The sequence below is a fragment of the Sebastes fasciatus genome, chromosome 10, assembly GCF_043250625.1.
Source record: "Sebastes fasciatus isolate fSebFas1 chromosome 10, fSebFas1.pri, whole genome shotgun sequence".
Taxonomy (NCBI): domain Eukaryota; kingdom Metazoa; phylum Chordata; class Actinopteri; order Perciformes; family Sebastidae; genus Sebastes; species Sebastes fasciatus.
This window is the reverse complement of record NC_133804.1, coordinates 31,437,589-31,462,032: the sequence shown is the minus strand read 5'-3', so window position 1 is coordinate 31,462,032 and position 24,444 is coordinate 31,437,589. Positions and strand designations below refer to the sequence as shown.

At 43.0% G+C, this 24,444-nt stretch overlaps 1 protein-coding gene across 1 annotated transcript; it reads right to left on the bottom strand.

Moving 5' to 3' along the window:
• Positions 1-9,219: 9,219 nt before the first annotated feature.
• Positions 9,220-24,432, bottom strand: vimr2 (vimentin-related 2). The gene is made up of 10 exons (XM_074649406.1): positions 24,180-24,432; positions 23,856-24,006; positions 23,550-23,708; positions 23,247-23,366; positions 19,976-20,071; positions 17,642-17,773; positions 15,162-15,293; positions 13,275-13,385; positions 12,952-13,076; positions 9,220-10,145 (listed from the first exon to the last, which is right to left on the bottom strand). The coding sequence occupies exons 1-10, from the start codon at positions 24,287-24,289 to the stop codon at positions 10,103-10,105; spliced, it is 1,179 nt and encodes a 392-aa protein (XP_074505507.1). The 5' UTR covers positions 24,290-24,432; the 3' UTR covers positions 9,220-10,102.
• Positions 24,433-24,444: the final 12 nt, after the last annotated feature.

Below are 24,444 nucleotides of genomic sequence, written 5' to 3'. Positions count from 1 at the left end.
TTTAGGGACTCTGTCAGCATCACGCCGACATGCTCTTCGCTGTAATGCGTGGCATGATGTGGGAATGTAAAACACGTTAAAAGAGTGTGGACGGCTCTTGGATGCCACGTATCAACACATCCCTGAAATGTGTTTTGACACAACTACAAGATGAGGATCCTGAATGTTACATGAAGTTGAAGATGAGAAATGTCTGTACGGTTTTAATTCCAGGTCACTGGATGGAAAACATGACAACATACAGACGATGAATTCTATATAAAATAGCAAACTGCTTGATTTTAAAGGAACAGTGTGGAACATTTCATGGGGATCTATTGGCAGAAATGGAATGTAAAATTAATAACTACAAGTGAATGTTTATCAGATGCCATTTTGGAGGACGACGTTTGTACAGACGGTGGCTCTGAGTGGTCAAACAACCCTCTTTTTGGCTGTTGACGGATGCCAAAAAAACACAGAAAATCAAAACCTGTTCTTAAAACTTTAATGATGGACGAAAGTTTCGGAGTCGGTTTGTAATCATGATTGACACAACGTGAGTTTTTTTTTTTTTTAACGTGCAACAATTTCGGACAAAAATACGGACAAAAATACAGACTTGGTGCACAAAGGCCTTTAGGCTTAAATGCGCTTATTTGCTTTCTTGCGGAGAGTTAGATTAGAAGATCGATACCACTCACGGTAAATATGAAGCTACAGCCAGCTGCCGGTTAGCGTAGCTTAGTAAACAGACTGGAAGAAGGGGGAAACAGCTAGCCTGGCTCTGTGTAAAGTTAAAAAATAACTATAACTCTAAAAAACATGTTATATCCTGTTTGTTTAATTTGTACAAAAAGTGCCAAAATGGAAATGAATTTGCCATTTTTAACCGTTTCCCATCCCTGTTCCCATTCTTTATGCTAAACTAAGTTAACCAGCTGTTAGGTAGCTGTGTATTTACCGTACAGACACAAGAGTGGTATCGATCTAACTCTTGGCAAGACAGCGAATAAGCATATTTCAGTTCCTACTACCTCCATCTCACATCTCACAGGCACTTTATATAAATATGAAATCTGATGTCCTCATTATCACATGTAGCTCTCTCTCGGTCCACTAAGCAGCAATACGTGGACGGACATAAACACAGGCTGGGTCTCCTCTTATATATAATAAATTGCAGCCTTGTATATTCCCTGGAGACCTTCTCTTGAATGGGGGAGACAGATGTTTATGCAGTTGCCATGGTGAGGGGTGTCCTTTAGTGAGGGAGCAGCGGAGGTGTCGCACGATCCACATCACCCTTTCAGAGAGTCATTAGACAGCCAACGGCTGAAATACCATCCTCTCAACGGGGTGGGAACGAGGACACGTCCTGCAAAATATAGACCGAATTTATTTTCACATAAAATGCCATTTCACCTCAAAAACAACGAGGGAGTTATTGATAGCTTCTGTACATGATGGAAAAGTAAATATTCCCACAAATGAGAACGGCATCCCACTGAAACAAATACGGTTGAACTTCAGTATTTTAAGTTTTGTATATTATTGCTATCATATTAAGGTTTCCCGTCTCTGCAAGGTATTGTATATCCTTAATATATTTTCTCATAGAAATACAGAAGAGGAGGAAACTGGTTTGAATTTCCGTTGTTTCTAAAGATAGCAGAGCCTGGGATACATCCATAAAAATTCACAAGGACGTCGTGCGGCCATATTTAAGGAGGCCATGAGTCTAATTATCAATTAACTGGGTTATTACTCTCTCTTAACTCAGTCAGGCAGCACATATGTGTATGTTATGTATGCAGGATACTTTGATTACTGCTAATAAAAGACTGTTTTTAGTTCTACTGTTCACAAGTAATTTCCTATAAAAGTTGCAATGCATCCAAGTTTATTGTTGGGTACTCACATGAGAATAATTAAAAACACATAAATAGTACTGTATAAGGTTAATATCTCGCTCAAGGCTACTGGCAGAAGTAGAAGAAAATATGCACCTTTGACTTGTTGTGCTTAGAGTTGGCCAATAAAATCAGTGGTTTCCATCTCGGAGGTGTGGATCTGGTCGGGCCCCCTTGTCCAAACATTTGTCTTCATCTTCAGGCCGGCTGCTGGCCGTGCCGCCCAGCTCCTCGCTGCTTGTTTGATGATTAAATACATTTTTGGCCATGTTGTAAACTTCCTGTGTGGTTGCACCATCAGGTCTGTGTTCCACGCTGCTGCTCCCCAAAGGCCTTCCATGAGCACCACTATTATCCCTGCAAATTAGCCCAGTTAACCCACCCCTGCTCCAGCTCACTCTTTGTTAACCCCTCATTTTTCACCGTGTCTGGACCGCGGACCAAAGGCTTGTAGAAGCTGGTCTACCCCCCCCCCCCCCCCCCCACCGTCCCCGTCCACCCCTGTCCCGGCAGATCCTAACCCCTGTGAATATTAAACAGCACAGACTGCAGGAATGCCTCGGCTAAATTGGCAGCAGATGTTGTTGAGGGGATTTGGTTGTGAGGTGTTTTGTCTGCAAACTGAGCTGTAAAACATCGCAGGCCTGACAGGTCCTCTGGTGAGCCTCTGAGGTGAGACGGCACAAGGGCAATAACGCCCCGTAGCAGGTCTACTGAGGCTCACTGGTGGCTGAACACTCAACCATCCATTTAATGGTCACTTATGAAGAAAGGTTTCAGGAGACAAGCTGAACAAAGAGCCTACTTCAGAGAAAGAGTAGGAGGATTTGAGCTGTCCTACCAAATTGTAAATAACGCACGAGACAATTCCAAGATTTAATTGATGGATAACCTGCTTAACACCACAACGTAATCTCAGATTGGTCCATATGTTGTTGTACTTCACAATGCACGGAAAGGTTTTTGTCAAATAAGACACAGATTCAAGTTCAAGATGTGGAAAATCATGTCAACGTACAAGCAGATTACATTTTAATGTATGTTAAAGTATAATTTAAAAACCCCACATGTGATCCAAGAATGGAAAATGTTGCTTACCTGCCGGTCCCGTCAGTTTGAGAGGAAGCAGACCTGAGATGTCTGGGTGTCTGGTGAAAAAGATGAATGACTGCTGCACAAAGAAAATGATTTCGTAGTTTGTTCCAAATTCTAAAAAAGCAGTCATTGCTCCGGGCTACGACTGCCGACATAAACTGTGACACGTGTGATTTCTTACTCCCAGCCACAAATTATGATAGTTTGGACTACTGGTGCTCTGGCTCCACGTCCTCAAGAGGCACAGGAAGAGGAATTGGTTATGGGCTCAAATAAGTCAACGGGTAGTAACAAGAAAAACGTTTCACAAGCAAAACATGACCTTCTTGTTGATTTAAAGCTGCACTAATCAATATTTTTATATATAAACAATTGATCAAATGACTATGTGTAATGTAAAATGTGTCACTCCAGCCTGGTCGCACAAAAAGGCGTATAAATGACACGATAATGCACAAAAAAAAAAGCGTGAAAATTCCGATTCCAGCTTCTCAAAGGGGCTCTACGTAAGAATCAGAAATTGCTTGTTAACATTGACACACGTGTCCGTTAAGTCAACTACAGTCAGCGTCCTGTTGCTCGCACTTGTGCTCACGCTACATAGACGCGAGCGAACATCGGTCAAAACAGTGAGGCGACACAAACAAGACTGAACGTGATTGACAGCTTAAACCACAATATCACTATATTTTTTGCATGCTTGGCAGTAATGTGAGCTTACCTGTCCAGTAGGTATTTTGCCAACTCGGGGTCCGTTTTGAGGTCCCTCCATGAATCGAAGGTCGATGTTGATCCTAGTTCCCCCCCCGATGTCGGTCATATTCCTGTTTTGCAAGACGGACTTCACTAGATATAACTTTGTTTTTTGTGCTTCCGCAGAGTGTGTGTTGAACTCTGAGTTGTGATGGGGTCTGGTCGTTTGTTGGCGTTAGCAGACTCCTTTTCTAACCGAGCTGAAGAGAGTAAAGGCACTGGCGAGCGCGCATGAAGGTCTAATTTTTTAGGTTGGTTACAACCTGTTCACACAACTTAAAATTTGTTTTATACGTATAAAAACTTACATACAGTCCCTTTAAATGACAGTACACTGAATATATTTGAGTTGTGGACAAAACAAGATATTGGAAAACGTCATCTCTGGCTTTGGGAAACACTGATTGACATTTTTTCACCAGAAAATAATAAACAAATTAATCGATAATGAAAATAATTGTTAGTTGCAGCCCTAAATTATAGCACATTATGTTAAACTGAAAGCCCTTCTGGTGGTCTGCAAACTCACATATGTGTCCTTCACTCTCTTATACTCTATAAGAGATCACTGTACACAATATAATTCAATCAAATTCATCCTTATAGTGTATTCATGCACTTATATCACAGTTCCCTATCTATCAACACAGAAAATTCCACAAAAATAATCAGGTTAAGTGCTGCAGTAGGTGGGAGGGCCTCTGGCAGCAGCAGCTATGCGATATGATTTTTTTTCCTAGCTGATAAGAAACCATTACAACGGAGACATACGGTCCTGTGTGTAGAGTATAAGTGCAGGGAGCAGCCCATTTACTGACAAGGCAAAGCTTAACATGAGAACTACATTCAAGGGTGGCCAAGATCCACGCAGGCCATCTGCCAAGAATCCAATACAGCAAATGGTTGGATCTGTGTAAGCCCTAAGCTGACAATAAAGTCACTACGCTTAAAAAGATGCTAACATCCTTTAATGGGTATGAAAGCCACTGCAGCAGAATACAAATCATGGCTGGCTGTTTTCTCTCTCCTGTAGCCCAGACTTTTTATCCGCTTCCATCCAGCAAACGCCCTGTGAAGTTGATTAATTGAACGCTTTGGGACAAAAAGAGAAACTTTTATCAACTTTGGCCGAGACTAACCCTCTGTGTGTGTGTGTGTGTGTGTGTGTGTGTGTGTGTGTGTGTGTGTGTGTGTGTGTGTGTGTGGAGTTTGGGGAAATAAAAAAAAAAGCTGCTTTGCTTTATCTCCCCATCATCACAAGGTACTGAAGTGTTTGCCAAGAAATAAAGGTGTCAAAAATTTCATATTAGATGTCGGATCAAGACGGGGAGTCCCGTGTTGGGGGGTGTTTGCCACCTGCTTTGGGACGGACACGAGGGGGAGCGCGGGGTAAATGTGGGGTCACGGCTGTCAGCAGCCTCTCAGTTATACAAGTCAAGAGGGACTGCTGATATGAGGAGGGCAGAAACTACAGCGATGACATGATGGGGGACGCTGGGGTTATGCAGTCTACACTACCACCATCTTCATTCAGCATTGCATGGCATATAAACTGTGTGTTTGTGTGTTTAAGCATTCCTTTAAAGCTTCAGTAGGCAGAACGTTTTTGGCATCATTGGGCATAAATCCCATAATAACCTTTCAGCATATTGTAATTCAAGTGTTCTGGGAGAAAACTAGACATCTGCTCCTCCTCATGACTCTGTTTTCAGGCTTTAAAAAATCTGACGGGAGACTTTGGCCAATCACAGGTCATTTCAGAGAGAGAGCGTTCCTATTGGCTGTGCTATGGCTGGTGGGCGGTGCTTAATGTTTCCTCAAGTGGGATCGCAAACTTTCTCATTTTACAACTAAACAGTACACTACAAGATGTTTCTGAAAACATTTGAGGAGAGAAATAGGCATTAATGTAATAGAATATTGATTCATGTTTGATCAACGCTGCCTAGTTTACCGTTTGATTGGAGTTTGCGAGTGATTGACAGCTGCTCAGAGACGGCAAGGCTCCAGCTCGGCTCTGATTGGTTGTTTTCCTCCGGTCTGTGAAATCTTGCAGATGCCGTTAGGAGCACCGGAGGACACCGGAGGAACATGATTTTTTTCAGATTACCTGTCTCATGCACTACTGTCAGGATATATTGACCTTTTAAAAAAAAAAAAAAAGTTTAATCATATTTGCTCCATTTCTACCTACTGCAGCTTTAAATGATAAAACTCATGTGTGTAGGCTACAGTAGATAAGAAGCTATAGAGCCAGGAGACAGTTAGCTTAGCTTAGCATAAAGACTGGGAACAGGGGGAAACAGCTAGCCTGCAACTAAAGATTATTTTCATTGTTGATTAATCTGTCGATTATTTCTATTATATTTTTTGATTAATCGATTTGTTGTTTGGTCTTTAAAATGGTGAAAAATGTCAATAAGTGTTTCCCAAAGCCCAAGATGACGTCCTCAAATGTCTTGTTTTGTCCACAACTCAAAGATATTCAGTTTACTTTCACAGAGGAGGAAAGAAACCAGAAAATATTCACATTTAAGAAGCTGCAATCAGAGAATTTTTACTATGTTTTTGTTAAAAAAATGACTGAATAGCTGGCGATTAATTTTATATTTGACAACTAATCCATTAATCTTTGCAGCTCTACTTAAGTTGTTCTATATACTACAAGTAGTCTCATGCACTACTGTCAGGATATAGGAGACAGGATCATGTTTGCTCCAATTCTACCCACTGCAGCTTTAAGGAGTTTTCTCTCAGGACTCTGTGATGCTCCCACCGTGGAAAACTGTCCTCGACCCCAATAAAAAGAGAGGGATGCCCACTTCCTTCACCCCTCAGGCGTGCCAGTTCTGCCTCGAGGGAGAGGGGCCCCATAATTTATTATTTGTTCCCCTCTTGTTAAGGAAATACTTTCTCAATAGCTCTCTCCCCTTTGTATATTTTTACTGTTCTTATTTTCTTCCTCGATTCAGCCCCGTCCTCTCTTATTTATTTACTTTCTAAACACCGGCTTGGTTCATTACGTCCAAGCTGCCATGAAGAGACTTTAAAAAATCACTTTTGTCCTCACCGAGGACAGTGTTTATTTGTCTGGGTGAACCTGCAGGAGTATTTTAGGGATACCTATGTGTAGGTGACAGCTGAGCTGAGTCACACAAGCTGACCTCCATCACCATTACCTCAGGCCTTAATCAGATTCCTCTGCTGCAGATTGAAGATATGTGGACTGATGCGACCGGCTCGGATGTCATAATTTATCAGCGCCGGCCCTGCCACTCTTAATGTAAAGACATTCCTGCTCCATGTGAAGTTAATGGGATGTTATGTCCACAGCACATGTTGCGTGAATTGGTTTCTTTCAGCACGAGCAAACCATCGTGAAACATTCAAACGTTACCCAGAGGAACCAAACTCTGCTTTATTCCCAGCAGTGACTTCTTTGTTTGTTGGTGTTGGGCAGGTTTGGCTGTTTTCTCAACCCCCACCCCACTCCCTCCCTCATCCATCCACAGACAACCATCAAGGCAAAAAAAAAAAAAAAGCAGGATGAAAAGGCCAAGCCACTGGCTGACCACTGATGCATGACTCAGCTTTGAAAATCTCCGCCTTCAAATCAAATTGTCCGGCTTCAAGGAGCAGAGGTGCCACGGCGCTGCCCCCGGGCCACTCAGTGTCACCGGCCAGCTTCGAGGGGTTAATGCGCATTTTTCCTCAGTTGTCAAGGACGTGTGATGAGGGCAAAGGAATACAGAGGAGCACAGAGGTCACCTCACTCACAAATATCAAGTCTTTGAAATACTTAATTGTGTTAGGAAAGAAGCTGCAGGGATTAACACATTTTCAAATCCAAACAAGAGTCATTTAACAGTTTTAGCCTCATAAGATGAAAGTTATTTATTGTGTGTTAGTATTTGTATAAAATATTATTTAGGGGTTTCTAAGTGTCCTGTGGTTTGCTTTATTTTACCCAAAGAACATTTTAGATTTAAATCTTTCTTACAATGTGTTGTTGTTGATGTTCTCTAGATTGTTGAACTATTTATTGTCAGTTATAAAAACATAAAAACAATAAAACATTAAAGATTAGAAAATAAAAACAAGCTAAAAATAAAAGCTAGGATAGAATTTAAAACACAAAGCAGTAAAAGCTCTAGTGCCATATCAGATCATTAACTGGTTTAATTAAAGGCAGCAGCAAACAGGAAAGTTTGAAGCTTTGTTTTAAAAGAACTCAGAGTTGGAGTTGGTCCTGCAGGTTTCTGGGAGCTTGTTCCAGATATTTGGTGCATAAAAACTGCAGCCATGTTGAGATCAGTTGAGGAAATACCAAGCAACGCCCACCAGTCGGAGCTCAGCCAATAGGAACGCTCTCTCAATGAAATGACCTGTGATTGGTCAAAGTCTCCCGTCACGGGCTATATGTTCTAAAGCCTGAAAACAGAGTCATGAGGAGGAGCAGAAGTCTAGTTATCTCTCAGAACACTTGAATTATAATATGCTGAAAGGTTATTATGGAATTTTTTGCCCAATGATGCCAAAAACATATACTGCCTACTGAAGCTTTAACCCCTTCATGGTCACAAAATGTCTTTTGTTGTTTTGGGATATTTATTGTTGAACATATTTCGTACAGTAATACACCTGAATAGGCCTAAAAATATGTGTCTCTTCCTGCACCCGTTCCCAGGAAATATTAGAAGTTCATGCTCTGTGCATGGGTTGACTTTTGCTACTTGGACTAATGATCATTAATCTCTTGCACATATGTCTGAATGCAGGTGTGCATGTATGTAAGCTCTATAAGAGCAGGATGGATGAGGAAGTTTTACTATTCTGGTCTATTTCCTTGATTTCCATACAGTCGACCTCCTTTCCCCCCCAAGAAGCACAGCTGAGAATATAAATGTGGGAAAACACAACTCTTCGATATTTTCATATTTACCACATGGCAGAGACGGAGCAGTCCCATGAGATCAGAACACTGGACGGTTCGTTGGCTTTCTATTCGAGAGATATAGAGGAGAGCACTGAAGGAAAACAACGTCTTCTACCTCCTCTCCTCTGAGGTTTTGATTGAGCTCCGCGGCCTTGAGAAAACAGACACCGCGGCTTCCTCCCGCGAGCTGGCCATGTTTCATGTCGGGACAATTAAACAAGTCACCGTATCCGCCCGTTCCCAGCCCTTTCTCCAGACACTGAACTCAATTATTACAGAGGCTAACTCCTCATCGCCGCAGAGTTCACAGAGTGTGGCTAATCTCATCTGATCCGTTATTAGCAGCATTTTTCATCTTTATGGCGGAGCTAACAAGCCTTTGAGATCGTTAATAGCTGGGAATGTTCAAATCTCACGTCGAACATGAAGATGAATGAAAGAAGGATCACTGAACATAAATCACTCTGCGTACTTTCATAGCGCATCTTAAGATTCACAAGCGGCTCTCATGAAACAGATTTTCACACAGTACAAGGTGATCTCTCAAGCAACTACTTTTATTTAATTTAAATCTAAAGCACATTGTGATGCTTGTGCAGAAGCAGGAACCAAAATGATTTATCACAGACAGCTTGAAAGTAGAAAATAAGGAAAAGATTACAGAGGAATGTATTACCGAATGCTTATTTTCTGAAACAACAGCAAATTGGGACATTGCTTTTCAAAAGAAGGAATAATGAATCACACAGGCTTTCCTTGTAGAAACATCCAGGTGCTCAATTTGTAAGAAAAAACACAACTTCATGAACCATTTGAAAAGCAAACAGCACAGTCGACTGTCAGATATATATGTAAAAACAAAACACGACTGTAAAAGCAAAGAGAAGGAGGGATGTTTTAAGTTACTAAAAGGAGGGCTGTCAATATGTTTGTTAACAGGGAAGGGGTCAAAGGTTAAGAGCTGGTAATCAGACAGAGTTTGAGTGATGGACGAGGTGGTATCCGATGGGGGGATGACGTCACGGAGCTGTTACTTGTGTGTTTGGACTCGTTCAACAAAGAGGGGACAAAACATTTATGAACCAGTGAGCTGGTAAAGATAAACCCCACTTAAGGAAATATCCCCGCCAGACACTGAATGGATACACTCTCATCCCACAGCCTCTCGTCCTCCCACCTCTTTCAGACAGCTCCATCTTTCTTGGGCGTCTCGGGGTCATCTGCCAGCGACCTGTTATCAATGGCCCCGGCTTAGGGCCTCCAGACGGCATTAATCTGTCATGATAAGTTCTGCTTTAAATTGCTGCGTTTGGTACCCTAAGCTTCATCCTAGCGCTGGTCTCGGTGTGTTTTTTCTATTTGGTCTATTTTCTAATCCATGTGAGGGGGAGCTTCCAGCCTGCAGGTCTGACTCTCCGGCATCAAGTCACAGGATACACAGCCTCTCCTCCTCTTTCTCCAGCAGACTCCTGAACCAGAGAAACACACGAATACACAAAGTGACTACGGTGAAGTACTCACAGGTACTGCTGCTAATCAGTAGTTGGCCAAGTTTCCCAGGTTAAAGAAAAAGTGCACTGAAGTTCACTTAATTTAAGTATACTTGACCCTTGATTCTTTTATCTGCTCACCTGTAAAAGCCCTTTGAATTGCCGATGTGAATGTATTGTGCTATCTAAAAACTTGCTTTGTCTTATCTGCTAAATACTTCACTATGTTCACAAGCTAGTTGCTAACTGTGTCTGTCTTCTGTTTGGTGCAGGGCCGGTAACAACACAGTGGGTTTTTAAAGCTATTTCACTGAAAACAGCTGCCTGCTGCATCTGGAAACGCTGGTGATGATGAGAGAGAAGAGAGTGAGCCAAAGTTGTAAAGTTGTGAGCCAGAAATCCAAAACAATGAACTGAAAGATGCTGTTAAGCTCAGTAGCACCGATGGGATTCCTTTGATTCATTAATATAAAAATATTGATTATAGCAGCTTTAAGATAGGACCTGCTGTGCAGTACACTCATCGACTGCACTTTACTAAAAAGGATCTGGTCCCAGGTTGAGCTACTTGTTGCTGAGTCATGCAGCAGCGTGAGCCGACCACAATGAACAGCAGAATGAATTACAGTGTAATATGGTTCACATTAGCAGTGAGAAAAAGCAGCGAGCATCTGCCGAAACTGCTCCGAGATGCTTTCACAGGCGATAAGCCACCCGGTAATGGCAGCCTGGGGTCATTAGGGTCTGTTGTGCACAGACAGTTTGTCACGGCACGGAGAGAATAAACAACCACCATTTTCATTTCTTATTCATGGTTTTAATCACGGATGACAAAACATCCAGTAAATAGGGAAAGAGAAAAAAAAGAAAGTTGGCTTTAACTGTGTGCCTTAAAATGTCTTTGGGACAGTCTGTCGGGTAACGAGAGGGAATTAAAACTGTGGCGAATCTGGAAATGTGTGTAAGGGGGACGGCTGACATTAACAGGCTGCCGTGGAGAAGAGCTGGCGGCGGCCCAGCACCCAGCGCTGACATGTGAGGTCCTCTTTGCCCATTCTAATGAGGCATTGTGAGGGGTCTGAGCTCAGGTCTGCAGCAGGGCCCCTCTGGGGGTCAGACGCAGTCGGAACTGCGATTGCAGGGGGACCAGGAGGAAGTCCGTGTGCAGCAGGATGAGGTGGTTAAAGTGCGTCAGTCCACATACCAGGACGGCAGATGGTTAAACAACCTCAGTGGAAGAAGGGAATGACATGAAACGTCTTCAAGGTCACCAACGGGAAACTGCATCATATTCAGGAGCTGTTTCCTGTGACACCGTGATGTCAGCCCTTTGTTTGCAAGAATATCTTATAACGGACAATGTGGATGTCCAGGTGACACTATATGAGATGCTTTGACATTATTGGACTCATACACAGGATCTTGCGGAAATACTCCTCGCATTATTCGTGGTGACGCAGAAACTTCTTGTTGATGTTGAGGAAAGATGGTGACAATGGACACGTCATTTCCACGTGTGTTTTTTGTGTGATTTGCTCATACAGCATGTAAAGAATGTCAAACAGAGCATCAAGTTCATTTAAATCTAATGAAATCATCCACAGGGTTATTAGGTGCAGTTCATTCTCCTCGACAGGTTTAAATAATGCACACCGCAGGGGACGTCTGTATTCGTTTGACCCCCCATGAACGCAGAGACGGGAATCTACAATACATCGTCAGGAAAGACGCTTTAGATTCTAATTGCAATCAGAAACTGCAGCGGTTGACTTTGTGACACCTTTAACAGGGGAAGACAAAACTAATCAGTGAAACCACCTGGTGCAGTGTTTTTGTTGGAACGAACACCTCCATGTTCTCCAGCAGACATGGCTGTCCATCTCTGCGCTGGTTCACGGTCATCCTGTCGACTGACAGTCTGGCTAACACGTCACTGTCCTAAAGTCTTCTTGTCTCCTCTGGTATAATTGTACCGTGCTGTACATGACATATAGTTGAGGGGGTCTCATTTAAGAATAACCTGCAGCTCTGTTTAAGAGGTGAAAGAGAGGTATGTATATAGTGCTGTATATATACGGCAGCTCAGAGAATTACATCAGCACTCACACATTATGATCTGTTATAACATATTAGGTCTTTAATAAAATGTAATTATTGCTGTAAGTCAACCCTAGGAGGAAAAGATCAATTAAGTCTTCCCTGTTGTATACAGAGCTTCTTCAGACTCACATCAAATAGATTACTAATACAAAGAGCATCGAATTGCAAAGTGCAATATGTTCTTGGTAACATGGTCTAATGTAATAATCCAAGTGTTTTATCCATAGACTGTGTATAAGAAGTGGACGTAGTCAGCGTGACTTCACCCGTTGGTTTGTGGACTGCCGTTTTGAAGCCTCGAGTTTGGCATTTTGGCCGTCGCCACACGAGAGGGAGGAGCTAAGTACAACCGAACGGCAAAAGGGGGGCCTACTCAATATTAGGCAGGTGGTCATAATGTTATGGCTGATCGGTGTATATTTGGCAGTGCTTTCTGGGTTATTATGTATTAATTCAGTCTAATTTTAAAGTTTATTTTGTGGTTTTTTTTGGTCTATGCTGCGTTTTACTGTTCATTCTTCATATAGATGTTTAATCTGTAACTGTTAATGTTCCGATTTTTGTTTTGTATTATTTCGGGTGTATTATTGAACGCCAGGATGACGAGCAACTGCTATTAGTGCGATTAAAACAATCCCAGGAAAATATTTTAAAGTCAGTTTGGAGTACATTTTGACTGTCTGACCTGTAGGCAGTGATTTCCATGTCTCTGGCCATCTTCTCACTGAGCAGCTCCTTGTAGTCTTCACACTGCTCCTTCATCTGCACTTGGAAGTCGGACTCCTGGTGCTGCATTTCATCTATAGTACACTGAAAAAACACACACGCACACACATACACACACACACACACACACACACACACACACACACACACACACACACACACACACACACACACACACACAGAGCATGGAGGGATTAGAGGGTGAGATTAAATGACAGAATCAGTCCAAACCACTGGTCCTTTGCAGGCTATGATTAATCGTTAATCAGTTCGCTCTCAGACCTCCAACTCAGCAATCTCGTCCATGTACGCAGCCGGCTTCATCTCAACCTCGTCCTCCAGCTCCTCGTTACACTTCTCCAGCTCAGCCAGCTCCTTCTGGAGCTCTGAAATCTGCAAGAAAGACGGACGACATGCAGCCCGAAGGTTATTCATTCAAATATACCCACCAACACAGATTTCTTCTTGTTAGTAATAATGTAATGATGTTCCTTTCTCTGTGGGTTGGTCACCACGAACACCCCCTTTCACATTTCATATAGTCATTTGATCAATTTTCGATATGGAGATTATACGCAAATCAACCTGACCTGTAAAACAGGTTCCTTTACTTCTACCACAACCTAAACCAGGAGCATCCCTGCCCCCCCCTCCATGTCTGAAGCTGTGGCGTCCTGCCGTGAGTAATTACAGCAATCACAGAAGTTCAACAATTAGCTGTCACAGCCAGATGGGGATCCGGGCGGTCGTGCTCGTCTTTCAGCGAGATCATGTGAGCAGAGGAAGACCCGAGTTACAACTCACAGGCTGCTGACGATGACTCCCAAAACCTGGTCGAGTCACTAACTCCTGCGTTTTTCCCGGGCATGATAATGATCAGTGCGGTCTGGGACGTACTGCGAGTAGTGGCGTACAACCCCATCAGTGCCTGCTCTATTATATACATTTCTGAGTCAGGGCTGATTTCACTGCAATCTGTTTGTTTGGCCGTGTTGTGTCTCAGTGAGAAACAGGACCCGAGGCATCCATCACAGGCGAGAGAGGAAACAGAGCAGATCAAGCCGTGCTGTTCATCCGTCAGGCCGGATTGAGCAGAGCTGGGGACTGTGTGTGCTGCGTATCAGAGAAAAGTAGATGATGTTGGGAGAGTTCTGCTGTGGTTACAGAGGCTCGCTGTTTATTTAAAGAGAGCTGGAGTTAGAGCTATGGCCGCGGAAATGAGAACCAAAAAAAACGTGTTTGTTATAGATGTGGTTCGGTGTCAGCTGTGGTCCGACCGCTGATGGATGTTAATGTGGAGGAAGAGGAGGTCGTTTTCTGGAATCACCTAGTGCTTTTACTTGAGTCATAACTTTCCTGTTTCGTCTCTTTATTGATGTCTCATTTTGCAAAACGGTTGCATGAGAAACATCCGATAAAGGTTTATTTCCTCTCTCTCCATTTGCAGAATCAGTGTCAAGATTTAAGACGTTTATGACGCTGCAGGCGCTCAGAAAGACTGTACTTAATAACTGAGGACACGGAGGGCAATAAATCCTGTCTGAGCCGAAGCCGAGCCCCTTCACATCTCCCGCTGAAAGTGTCCGCAGAGTAAACACTCTGGTCAGCAGGATCTCCCACACTGTTGCTCTGCTGTCACTCAGCTGCTCTCCACTCCCCTTTCGCCCGCTGTGGGAAACCATTCATTTCCACCATTATGTCTGATTTAGGAGCTGATGGCCGACGCAGAGCCAGCGGTGGGTTGTGAGACTCCTCTTTTTCTTTGTCAGTAAAGAGGTGGGAAATGTGTTATGGGAAGATCTAAATCAGGAGGCAGGAACTGAAGGATTTTAATGATGTGTAAATGTGAGACTTAAAGGGGTCGGTTCAGCCCCCAAAAATACACATTTTCTTACTTGGCAGTAGCGGTAACCAGCATGCAGACAGTTTTCGTTTTATTAAGTATCAGTTTCTGAGATTTGTCCCCCGTTACTCTGGATAATCTTTAGAACACACAGTCAACACTTTTCATAGGGACTGTTTCTTAAAGCAATATTTCAGGGGTTCAAAAACGTATTACTCAAAAGGTCCACATAAAATTTTATATTTCATAAGATAATGCCTCTATTGCATATTCGGTGAAGGGAGTCTCCTCTTAAGAAGTGAGTGAGCAGCAGCGAGTCCACTCACCAGCATCTTCATCTCACCGATGTCCTTTATCTTTGACACGTCTTTGACTATTGACCCTCCAGCTCCTCCCACTTCCAGTTGCTTTCCATCACCACTGCGAACCACAGCGGAGGAGGCTGCACCGCACTCGTACTGCAAACGACAGAAGAGGAAGAGGAAGAAGTGGTGTCGTGAGAAGTTCTGACCTTTCAGTTTGAGTCTGCAAATGCACAGGACTGTAGGGAGGATTTCTTTTGGGTTCAGTTAAGTGCTCTCTGACAAGGGGGAGCAAAGAGCAATCAGAGCCTCTCACACCGGCTGATGGTTAAACCTCTCCTCGTGTCCGCCACATTCCTGATTAGATGGAACAAATGCAGCAGAAACGAGCAACATGAGGGTGCACAGGTGTGGTGGGAGCCAGCCAGCAATCACCATTACTGTTCAAACCCAATAGCAATCATTTTTAGCATCGAGACAATTGCGTCTCGTAAATCGAGGCCAGGCACAGACAAGACGGTGTCCAGCTGGCGAGAGAAGAGACCGAGTGGGAGGGAGAGAGAGGGAATGGACGGGGTTTGAGGGAACAAGGAACACACAAATATATAAATACGCTGGATACCCTTCAGCCATGCCTCTGAATGAAGGACACACACACACCAGCGTCCACTCCAGTGCTGCTGAGGAGCCTGGGAAGGCGGCCAGCAGTCTGATTACAGCCCTGACCTCTGAACCGGGCAGACATCCTCGCCCCCAGAGGGGGTCAGACCCACCGGAGCTGTAGTCTGACCCCAATGCAGCACGTCTTTGCTTGCACACCACACACACATATATAACACACACACACACACAGGTAGAGAAAGGCATTTTGTCTTTTGGTCCAGTCCTGCTCCTCTGATTCTCAAGTTCTTCCCCGGTGTTGTGTTAAGAGGGAAAGAAAACAAGTGGGAGTATCACTGCGTGATTTGTGAAAGTTGAGATTTACATCTGGACCTGACGGAGACGTTTCAGAGGGAGAGAGAGGAGGTGATCAGTGGTCAGCAGGAGGATGAGGATGGTGGCCGGTGGGGGAAGAAGTACTCTGATCCTTAAAGTAGCAATACAACAATTTAAAAATGCTCCAAGTAAAAGTAAAAATACAGAAGTATTACAAACAAAATGCACTTAAAGTATCAAATGTAAACGTACGTGTCCTGCAGAAAAATGCCCCCTCACTAATATATATATATATATAGCATTTTACTGTTGTAGCTGGTTGAGGTTTAGCTGGTGTTTTGTTTAAAAACAGTTCAGTAGTTTAGTCCTGTGGCTGCCACACTTAGAGGTCGGCCCCCCCTCCAAAGGGTCACGAGATAAATCTGAGAGGTCGTGAGATGATTAATGGGGGAGGAAAGAAGAAAAAAAAAAAGTTCTGCGGCAGTATATATTTTTGGCATCATTGGGAAAAAATCCCATAATAACCTTTCAGCATATTGTAATTCAAGTGTCCTGAGAGATAACTAGACTTCTGCTCCTCCTCATGGCTCTGTTTTCAGGCTTTAGAACATCTAGCCCGTGACGAGAGACTTTGACCAATCACAGGTCATTTCATTGAGAGAGCGTTCCTATTGGCTGTGCTCCGGTCATGTGACCGGAACTTGGCGTTCCTTCACATTTCACAATGGCGGCGGCGTCACAAACGTTCTCATTTTACAGCTAAACCGTGCACTACAAGATGATTCTGAAAACATGTGAGGAGAGAAATAGGCATTAACGTAACATAATATTGATTCATATTTGATCAGCGCTGCCTAGTTTGACCGTTTGGTCGGAGTTCACGAGTGATTGACAGCCGGCTCTCATAGACGGCAGCTGGACAGCAGACCTCAGATCAGCTCTGACTGCTTGTTTTCCTCCGGTCTGTGAAATCTTGCAGATGCAGTTAGGAGCACCGGAGGACAGAGGCACCTGATTTTTTTTCAGGTTACCTGTTTCATGTACTACTGTCACCATATAGCGACCGTTTTATAAAAATAACTTTTTTCTAAATCATATTTGCTTCAATCTCGCCTACTTCAGCTTTAATATAGACATCTGAAACATGGCAGAGGGGCCCCAACCAGCCATTGCTTCTTTGTAAAAGGTCACAAGTTAAAAAGGTTTGGAAACACTGGTTTAATCTTTCACAAAAAATCTTAATCTGAAGAGCAACATCTATAGCTGTAGCAGATAACATCAGTATGAAGTGGCATGACATGAAAACACTCAAGTAGATTAGAAGTACCTTCAAACTGTAATTAAATACTTGATTAAATGTACTGAGTGAGTTTCCACCACTGGTGTGTATGACGTTGGTCTGAGTCCATTCATGCATAGAAGTGTCGCTCAATGAGAACTTAAGCCAGGAATAACCTCGTTGTGATTCTACGGTTGCACACGGACATGCTGCTGTAAAGCATCTGGCTCTAAAGAGGCTTCCGCTTCATGACATGTTTATGTGTTTTATGTTACAGTGTGTTTCGTACCTGGAGGCTCTCAGCCAGCTGGCAGTAGTACTCCTTTACATCCAGGGCCGCGGTGATGTCAGGGCTGCCAAACGTAAAAGCTGCCACCGCTCCTGTAGTCCCTTCAGTCGGCCCCAGCAGACTCTCCACCGCCTGCTCACACAAACACACAGCGGTGACGTATGTTCATTCACATCCTTCACTCAGCGGTCAAATGTAACCAAGTATTAGTATTCAAGTATTGCTACTTTATACTTCTACCTCACTGCGTCTCAGAGAGAATTACTGCACTTTTTACTCCACTACATTTATTTTGACAGCTTTAAAGCACATTTTTATGTACAAAACATGTGGACACTTTATAAAATATGATTCATTATTATTGATCAAACTGCAGTTCATATTTGCTCCAACTTGACCAGCTACAACATTACAACGCTGCTAATCAATAACACATTGTAATTTAACACTTATTCATGATTAAAGCTTTTACTTTTGACACTTTAAGTACATTTTGCTGATAATATTGAATACTATTTTGAATGCAGGACTTTTGACATGTAATATTTTTACAAGTAGTAGTTTTTTTACAGCGTGGTATTGTTACTTTTAAAGTAAAAGCATCTGAATATGTTACTTAAGTTAAAGTATGTAAGCATTTTCTACAAAGTGTCAAAATTAAAAGTACTTGTTATGCAAACAAATGGTTCCCGTGACTGTTATACTAATATATATAGTATTATTACGAATGCATTAATGTACAAGTAACATTTTACTGTTGTATTTGCAGGTAGAGAATTTTATTTATTATTTGATCTATTTGATCTTATATCCTGTTCTGTTAAACAACACATCATATTTTATTAGCGCATGCATTTTTTTTTAATGCAAAATCTTCATTTGTAAAATAACTAGTAACTAAAGCTGTCAAATAAATGAAATTGTAGTGCAGTAGAGGTATAACGTGGCATGAAAAGGAAATAGTCAAGTGCAAGTACCTCAAATATTTGCTAAAATACAGTACCTGTGTAAATGTACTTAGTTACATCACACCTCTTAAAATACAAACACATGCAGCACATTCTGATGCATCAACATACTTGTCTTCAGCTTCCAATATGTAGCCCCTTTAGTAAAAAAAACCTCACATCCATTACAGTGAGAAATGACCTGCTACAGAGCTGCAGTGGCAGTCGAACATTTCTCTCCGTTCCCCTCCACCTAAATAGCGACATGGCTGCCGATTTGTCTGGGGGAATATGGGGTATCTTGAAGTGCTGATAATAACATCAGTTAATAAAACAAAAGGGAACTTCTGTTTTCATTTGGTATTCAGCTGCATTTCCCGGACTGTGAGTTATCGAGCGTGTCCCAGAGGGAGTGTGTTAAACGCCGGGCGGCCCGGCGTTGCAGAGAAAAACACAGAGTGATGGAGTTGGTCCTGCCTCAGCTGCCTCTCTCTCTCTCTCTCTGCCTACAGCCTCCAGATCTGATACTGGGGAGCGTCTGTCATCTCGAGGCGAGGTGGAGAATATTGTAGAAGGTGGAGAAGGCACGGTGTGTGTGTGGATGCGATAAAGGTAATGATGTGCATTGGATGTGGTTGCAAACATGTCCTTATTTTAAAGCAGATAGTGGAGATATCTGCGTATCTTGCCAAGAGTTACATGAGAAGAGGTCACTTTCCATATCGGTCCGTTAGATATGAAGGTGTTCAGACAGCCTTATGTCACTCGTGTGAAGTTGACTTCTGGGTTGTGTTCATTCTCCCCAAACAGCCGATATACCAACTGTACAGACATTAGTTGTAACCCTAGACTGTATATAAGAAGTGGATGTAGTCACCGTGACGTCACCCGCTTGGTTTGAGGACTGCCGTTTTTGAAGCCTCGAGTTCGTCATGTTGGCCGTCGCCATCTTGGTTTTTTTTGCAACCAGAAGTGACACAAGAGGATGGAGCTAAGTAAAGTCAAATCGAACACTGAACAAGACATTTTCAGGCGACCCAAATGTTACTCCCCCCTGCCTCTCTCCACACATCCTTCCTTTAAGACACTGGAATAAGGAGCACAATAAATAAAAAAAGGGCCTAATTCTGACTTGTTGCACGATACACTAGATTACATGTTTTGTGTTTTAATCCTGTCCTCATACGTTTCTGTTTACAGAGCTGTGTTTGGCTCTTCATCAAGGTGACCGGGGTCATCACAGCTGTGTTTGTCACCACAGGGCCGGGCATTTCTCCAGCACTTCCCGTCTGACCCAAGTGCTACATTTTGAGTAATTTTCATGGCTATATGAACAATCCCTGTTTTATCCCACTGCAGCTCTATCTCCTCTCTTTCCCCCCCTCACCGTCGTGTGCTGGGCCTCCATGTTGGCCAGCTGCTCCTCGTAGATAGCCACTTGCTCCCTCAGCGCCAAACACTCTGCTGTCACAGCGTCGACTTCCTGCAAAGAAAATCAAATTAACAGAGAACAAGGCTGCAAAGTAAAGAAAGTTCAACTTCATTTTCTGGAGGTGTCTGAGAGGAACGCTGCGGCTTGTGCAGTAAATCACACCGCAGGTTGAAGACAAAGTAGAAAAAGGTTTTGTTTCCACCCTGAACAACCATTTTAGGAGCCATCAGCACATCCACCTGTTTCACTGAACAGCAAGTAGACACCGCAATGCAGAGGAAGGGGGGGGAGGAGGAGGAGGAGGAGGAAGATCAGAAGGAGGCTAACTAGACACAAAGCCCTGTCCACCAATTCATCCGCCAGCAGGGGTTCTCAGCTCATCTACTCTTTTTAAAAGAACCAGATTAATTTGTGTTGGATGCAATTACTGTGGGTGCCTGCGTTTACATTTGGACACATGCAGAGGGAGTTTGGTGGTGAAGTTGTGGAGCCTCGCTGGGAGGGCGGCAGGGTCCTTGATGGACAGCAGTAAGCTAAAGTAGTCTGCTGCTGCTGCCGGCGGATATTTGAACACAGACGGCAGCAGCAGGGAGAAACTTGTTGTAAATCACATTCTGTGCAACTTTAAAGCAGCGTTAATTGTCTTTTTGGCCACTTAAGGGCAGCAGAAGAAGCTTTAACACAGCACTGACATAATAATAGCTCCATATAAAGTTCATTTGGCAAACATATTGGAAGAGCATTAGCGTTCAAGAGGAGCTCGTCGGTGAGAGAAATCACTCCGATTGGCTTTTCAGCTTAAGCGAAACAATGCACGAGAAGAGGAACGGACGTGAGGAAAGCAAGCCAACGAGTAAAGTCGAGAGGAAAAACACACAGAAAGCTCTTCTCATTTTTCTTCTTCATCTCATCTGCTCATTCCAATACACAGATATTTTCAACGACACGGCCATCTGGAATGAAGCTAAGTGGTGAGTGAGTATAACGGTCGGCAAAGGCTGCTTTGTTTCATGTACGGATCATAAAAATGGCTCGTATATCCGCCGTCCTTCCAGTTTCCCTTTTTGAATGACGAATACAGACTACCGCGACCTGCTGGTGTGGAGAGTTATTCCCTCTCACGCACATGCAGAACGTACGTGGTAGTTGGCCGTTAGTTGTAGACTTTGCCGTGTGTTCGAGTGCAACTTTTTGGCCAAAACACAGGCAACGTGAGACACCATGAGGCGACGTGAGGCGATGCAAAACTCGGCCTTTGTCGGCGCTAGTTCTCTGATGTCGGTTTGGTGTGTCTGGGCCTTTAGAAGTATGTGATATTACCTTTTTCCAACGCCCCATTGAAACCAATGGAAAAAAATCACAGAGACAAACAGAAATACAGAAATCTGTCATATAAAACAACCAAAACTGTTCTAACCTTTGCAGAAAATTGTGTGTTTGGGTAGGACTGCATCGCTCACAGTAAGAAGCTGATTAATAAAACAAGTATCCAGGGGCCTTTAAGTTTCCTCAACATTTCAAAATCCAGTGTTTTTACTATTTCTGCCCTGATGAGGACCTTGTGAGGTCGAAACGGGTCTGCGTTTTAACCGACATGCCTGACTAAATAAAGGCTTTCAATATAACTTCTCTCCTTGTTCTGCCTAAGAGTGCGTGAAGAACATTTTCTTTTTTTGTGTGCCCATTTTTCGTTCCCAGCACTACTTATGAAACAGACTGAGCACTTGGCCTTGTCATTCATCCACTTCCTTGCAATTGTATTTTAATTCTGGTGAACGTCGTTAAACTCATTTCACTTGCGCAACTGTGTTTAACCGTAGCCAACAAGGTCTGGCAATGCAAGATATAACTGAAACAAAATGTATAAATGATGGGAAATTTGTGGGCCTTGAAAATGGATCAGAATTGGCAGGAGAGAAGCAACACAATATCCAGTTGTATACTTTAAAACAAACCAAACGTGCCCTATTTCATCAGTGCCAGTCTAATATTGCAACTGCAGCTAGCTGTGGGTTGAGCTGTGTAAGTGTTCGCTCCTCTCCTCCGCATCTCTGCTCTTCCTCTACCTCCCTGTCGATTTCCCACCAAGTCTTGTCACCCTGCAGCTGCTTCCAATTCAGAACCAGAGAACTGAGCCAGCAGGAACATTACGGCACCGTATTACAGCCTGCATTACATCTGTAAGGGAGAAATTAAAGCCTCCCTCGCATCTGGCCCGGCTGGGAGGAGATGGGCTCTGGCATGTGTGAGGGAGAGGGGGGTATATGTGGAGAAGTTAGTGGCTCAGGTTGCAGTGGGCCACCAGCCCAGACTGTGTGACTGCTGGTGATCAACACCCATCGGGTAGCGCTACAGAGGAGCAGCTGTGCAGAGTTTCAGCTGATTCATCAGGAGGGCAAGAGGAGGAGGAGGCGCAGGGAGAGGCTTGACAATACTGCCATCTAGTGCTGAAGGTACATTATCACAACAAAGGTCTGATAGCACAGCACAAGAAAGTTTATTAAAGTTTGTTTTAAGTCGTCACAAATGACTGAATATAAGTAGGTGTTGGGAATCTGGTGTGTGAATTTATTTAATTTTTTATATTTCTTATTTATTTATGTTTGTTTAATTTATTTTATTGTATTATTATTATTTTAATGTTTTTTATTTGTTTTTACATATTAGTTATTTATTCATGTTTTTTTTTATTTTATTACTTTATTATTGTTATTATTAAAAAAATGTTACTTCTTCCTTGTTTTTGAATACTTTGTTTTTCAATAAGGAAACAATAAAAATTCATGATTATTGTTTGTTGGCTTTCAATCTCTGTAGTACTCCAACTTCAGGGATCCTTCACTTAAAAATGTGCTGCAAAGTTATTTTTATTTTTTGCATTTTAATGGTTTATTCCTCATCTATACTGGAGTAATAAATAATTAGTCATTCATTGAGAAACCCTTTATGGATATCACAATATATAAATATATATATATAAATATATAAATAAATAAAAAAGAAATATACATATAAATAAATAAATATATAAATATATATTTAAATAAATACATATTAATATATATAAATATATCAAATCAAGCTGTATTCACTATAGTACATATATATTTATATTATATTTTTTGTCAGGGAACTCAGTGTTTTTAAATCTTGGCTACAGCCCTGACGTCCACTAACATGTCAGTTTTCTTCCAGGTACGGATGTTATTGTATTTACAACTATTACCTCAGTAACATCTTGTCGGTCGTGCTGGAGGAGGATCCTCTGCTGTGCAGCCTTCTCGTACTCCTTCATCAGACTTTCAAGCTCTTTGTGCAGCTCCTCGGTGTCGCACAGAATCTTGTCCTGCAGGAAGACGCAGTGACGACAGTGATGGATCTTGACAAGGTTACAGATCAGTCCTGCCTGTCACTGTACAAACTGAAGTATAATTGATGGGATGGGGATGAGAAGCTCAATGGACCGTCTATGAGAAAACCCAATTTAGGAATGTCACACACAGAGGAACACGCAGCAGACACACCCTACCCTCTCCCTGCGCAGTCTTTCCACCACTGCATCCAGACTGTAGTCCGGCACGGCCACAGCGGAGGTGATGCTGGTGGACCCTTGTCGACTGTTCAGCATCTCCTCTAGCTCAACAATCTGACATTCAAGAGACTCATTCTCCTCCTCAAAACAACGGGCCTAAAGGGCACACAGACAGATTAAACAGGTGGATACTGTATGTACACATATATAGACTCACCGCTTCATTTACCAAGAACAAAAGGCATGACACAGCAGAGGGTAAAATAAAGTGCTGATGTGTCATTGGGAGCAGTTTGTCCTCACCAGTTCAATGAACCCGACCAGGCGGTCATTGAGGGCGCCGATGATGTTGCGGTCCTGGACAAACCGGTTCAGACCTTCCTTGTTGAGCTCCTTGGCAGCTACAAAGTCTAAAATGTCACACTCACCGTCACACTTGCAAGCGGCCGCAACCCTGAGAGGAAGACAATGTACCAAAGACTGGATTTTGAAGGGGAGATCATTTGATCCACCTTCAGGGACGATTACTTTCGCAAAGTTACAGTAAAACATTTGTCATATTTAGAAGGAAACAACACAAAACAATTTGACTACAGTTCAGCATCATTCTCAATATCCCACACTGACCTGACGGAGGCCCGGTACTGCCCTGCACACTGCATACCCAACCCTCCGTTACGACTCCAGCTACCATCCTCAAACAGCTTGCGGTAAGAAGACACCCTGAGCATGGCCATGGCTTTGGACGGGTTCAAACTAGGCTACAACACAACAGGCAAATAGTGGCAGCAGATACACGGCGGGGGTTTTATATCCACAGGGAATGAGAATGTAGCGCTGAGGCGACGGATCTCTCACCGGCCACCAAGTAGGCTAAATATACCGTGAACAT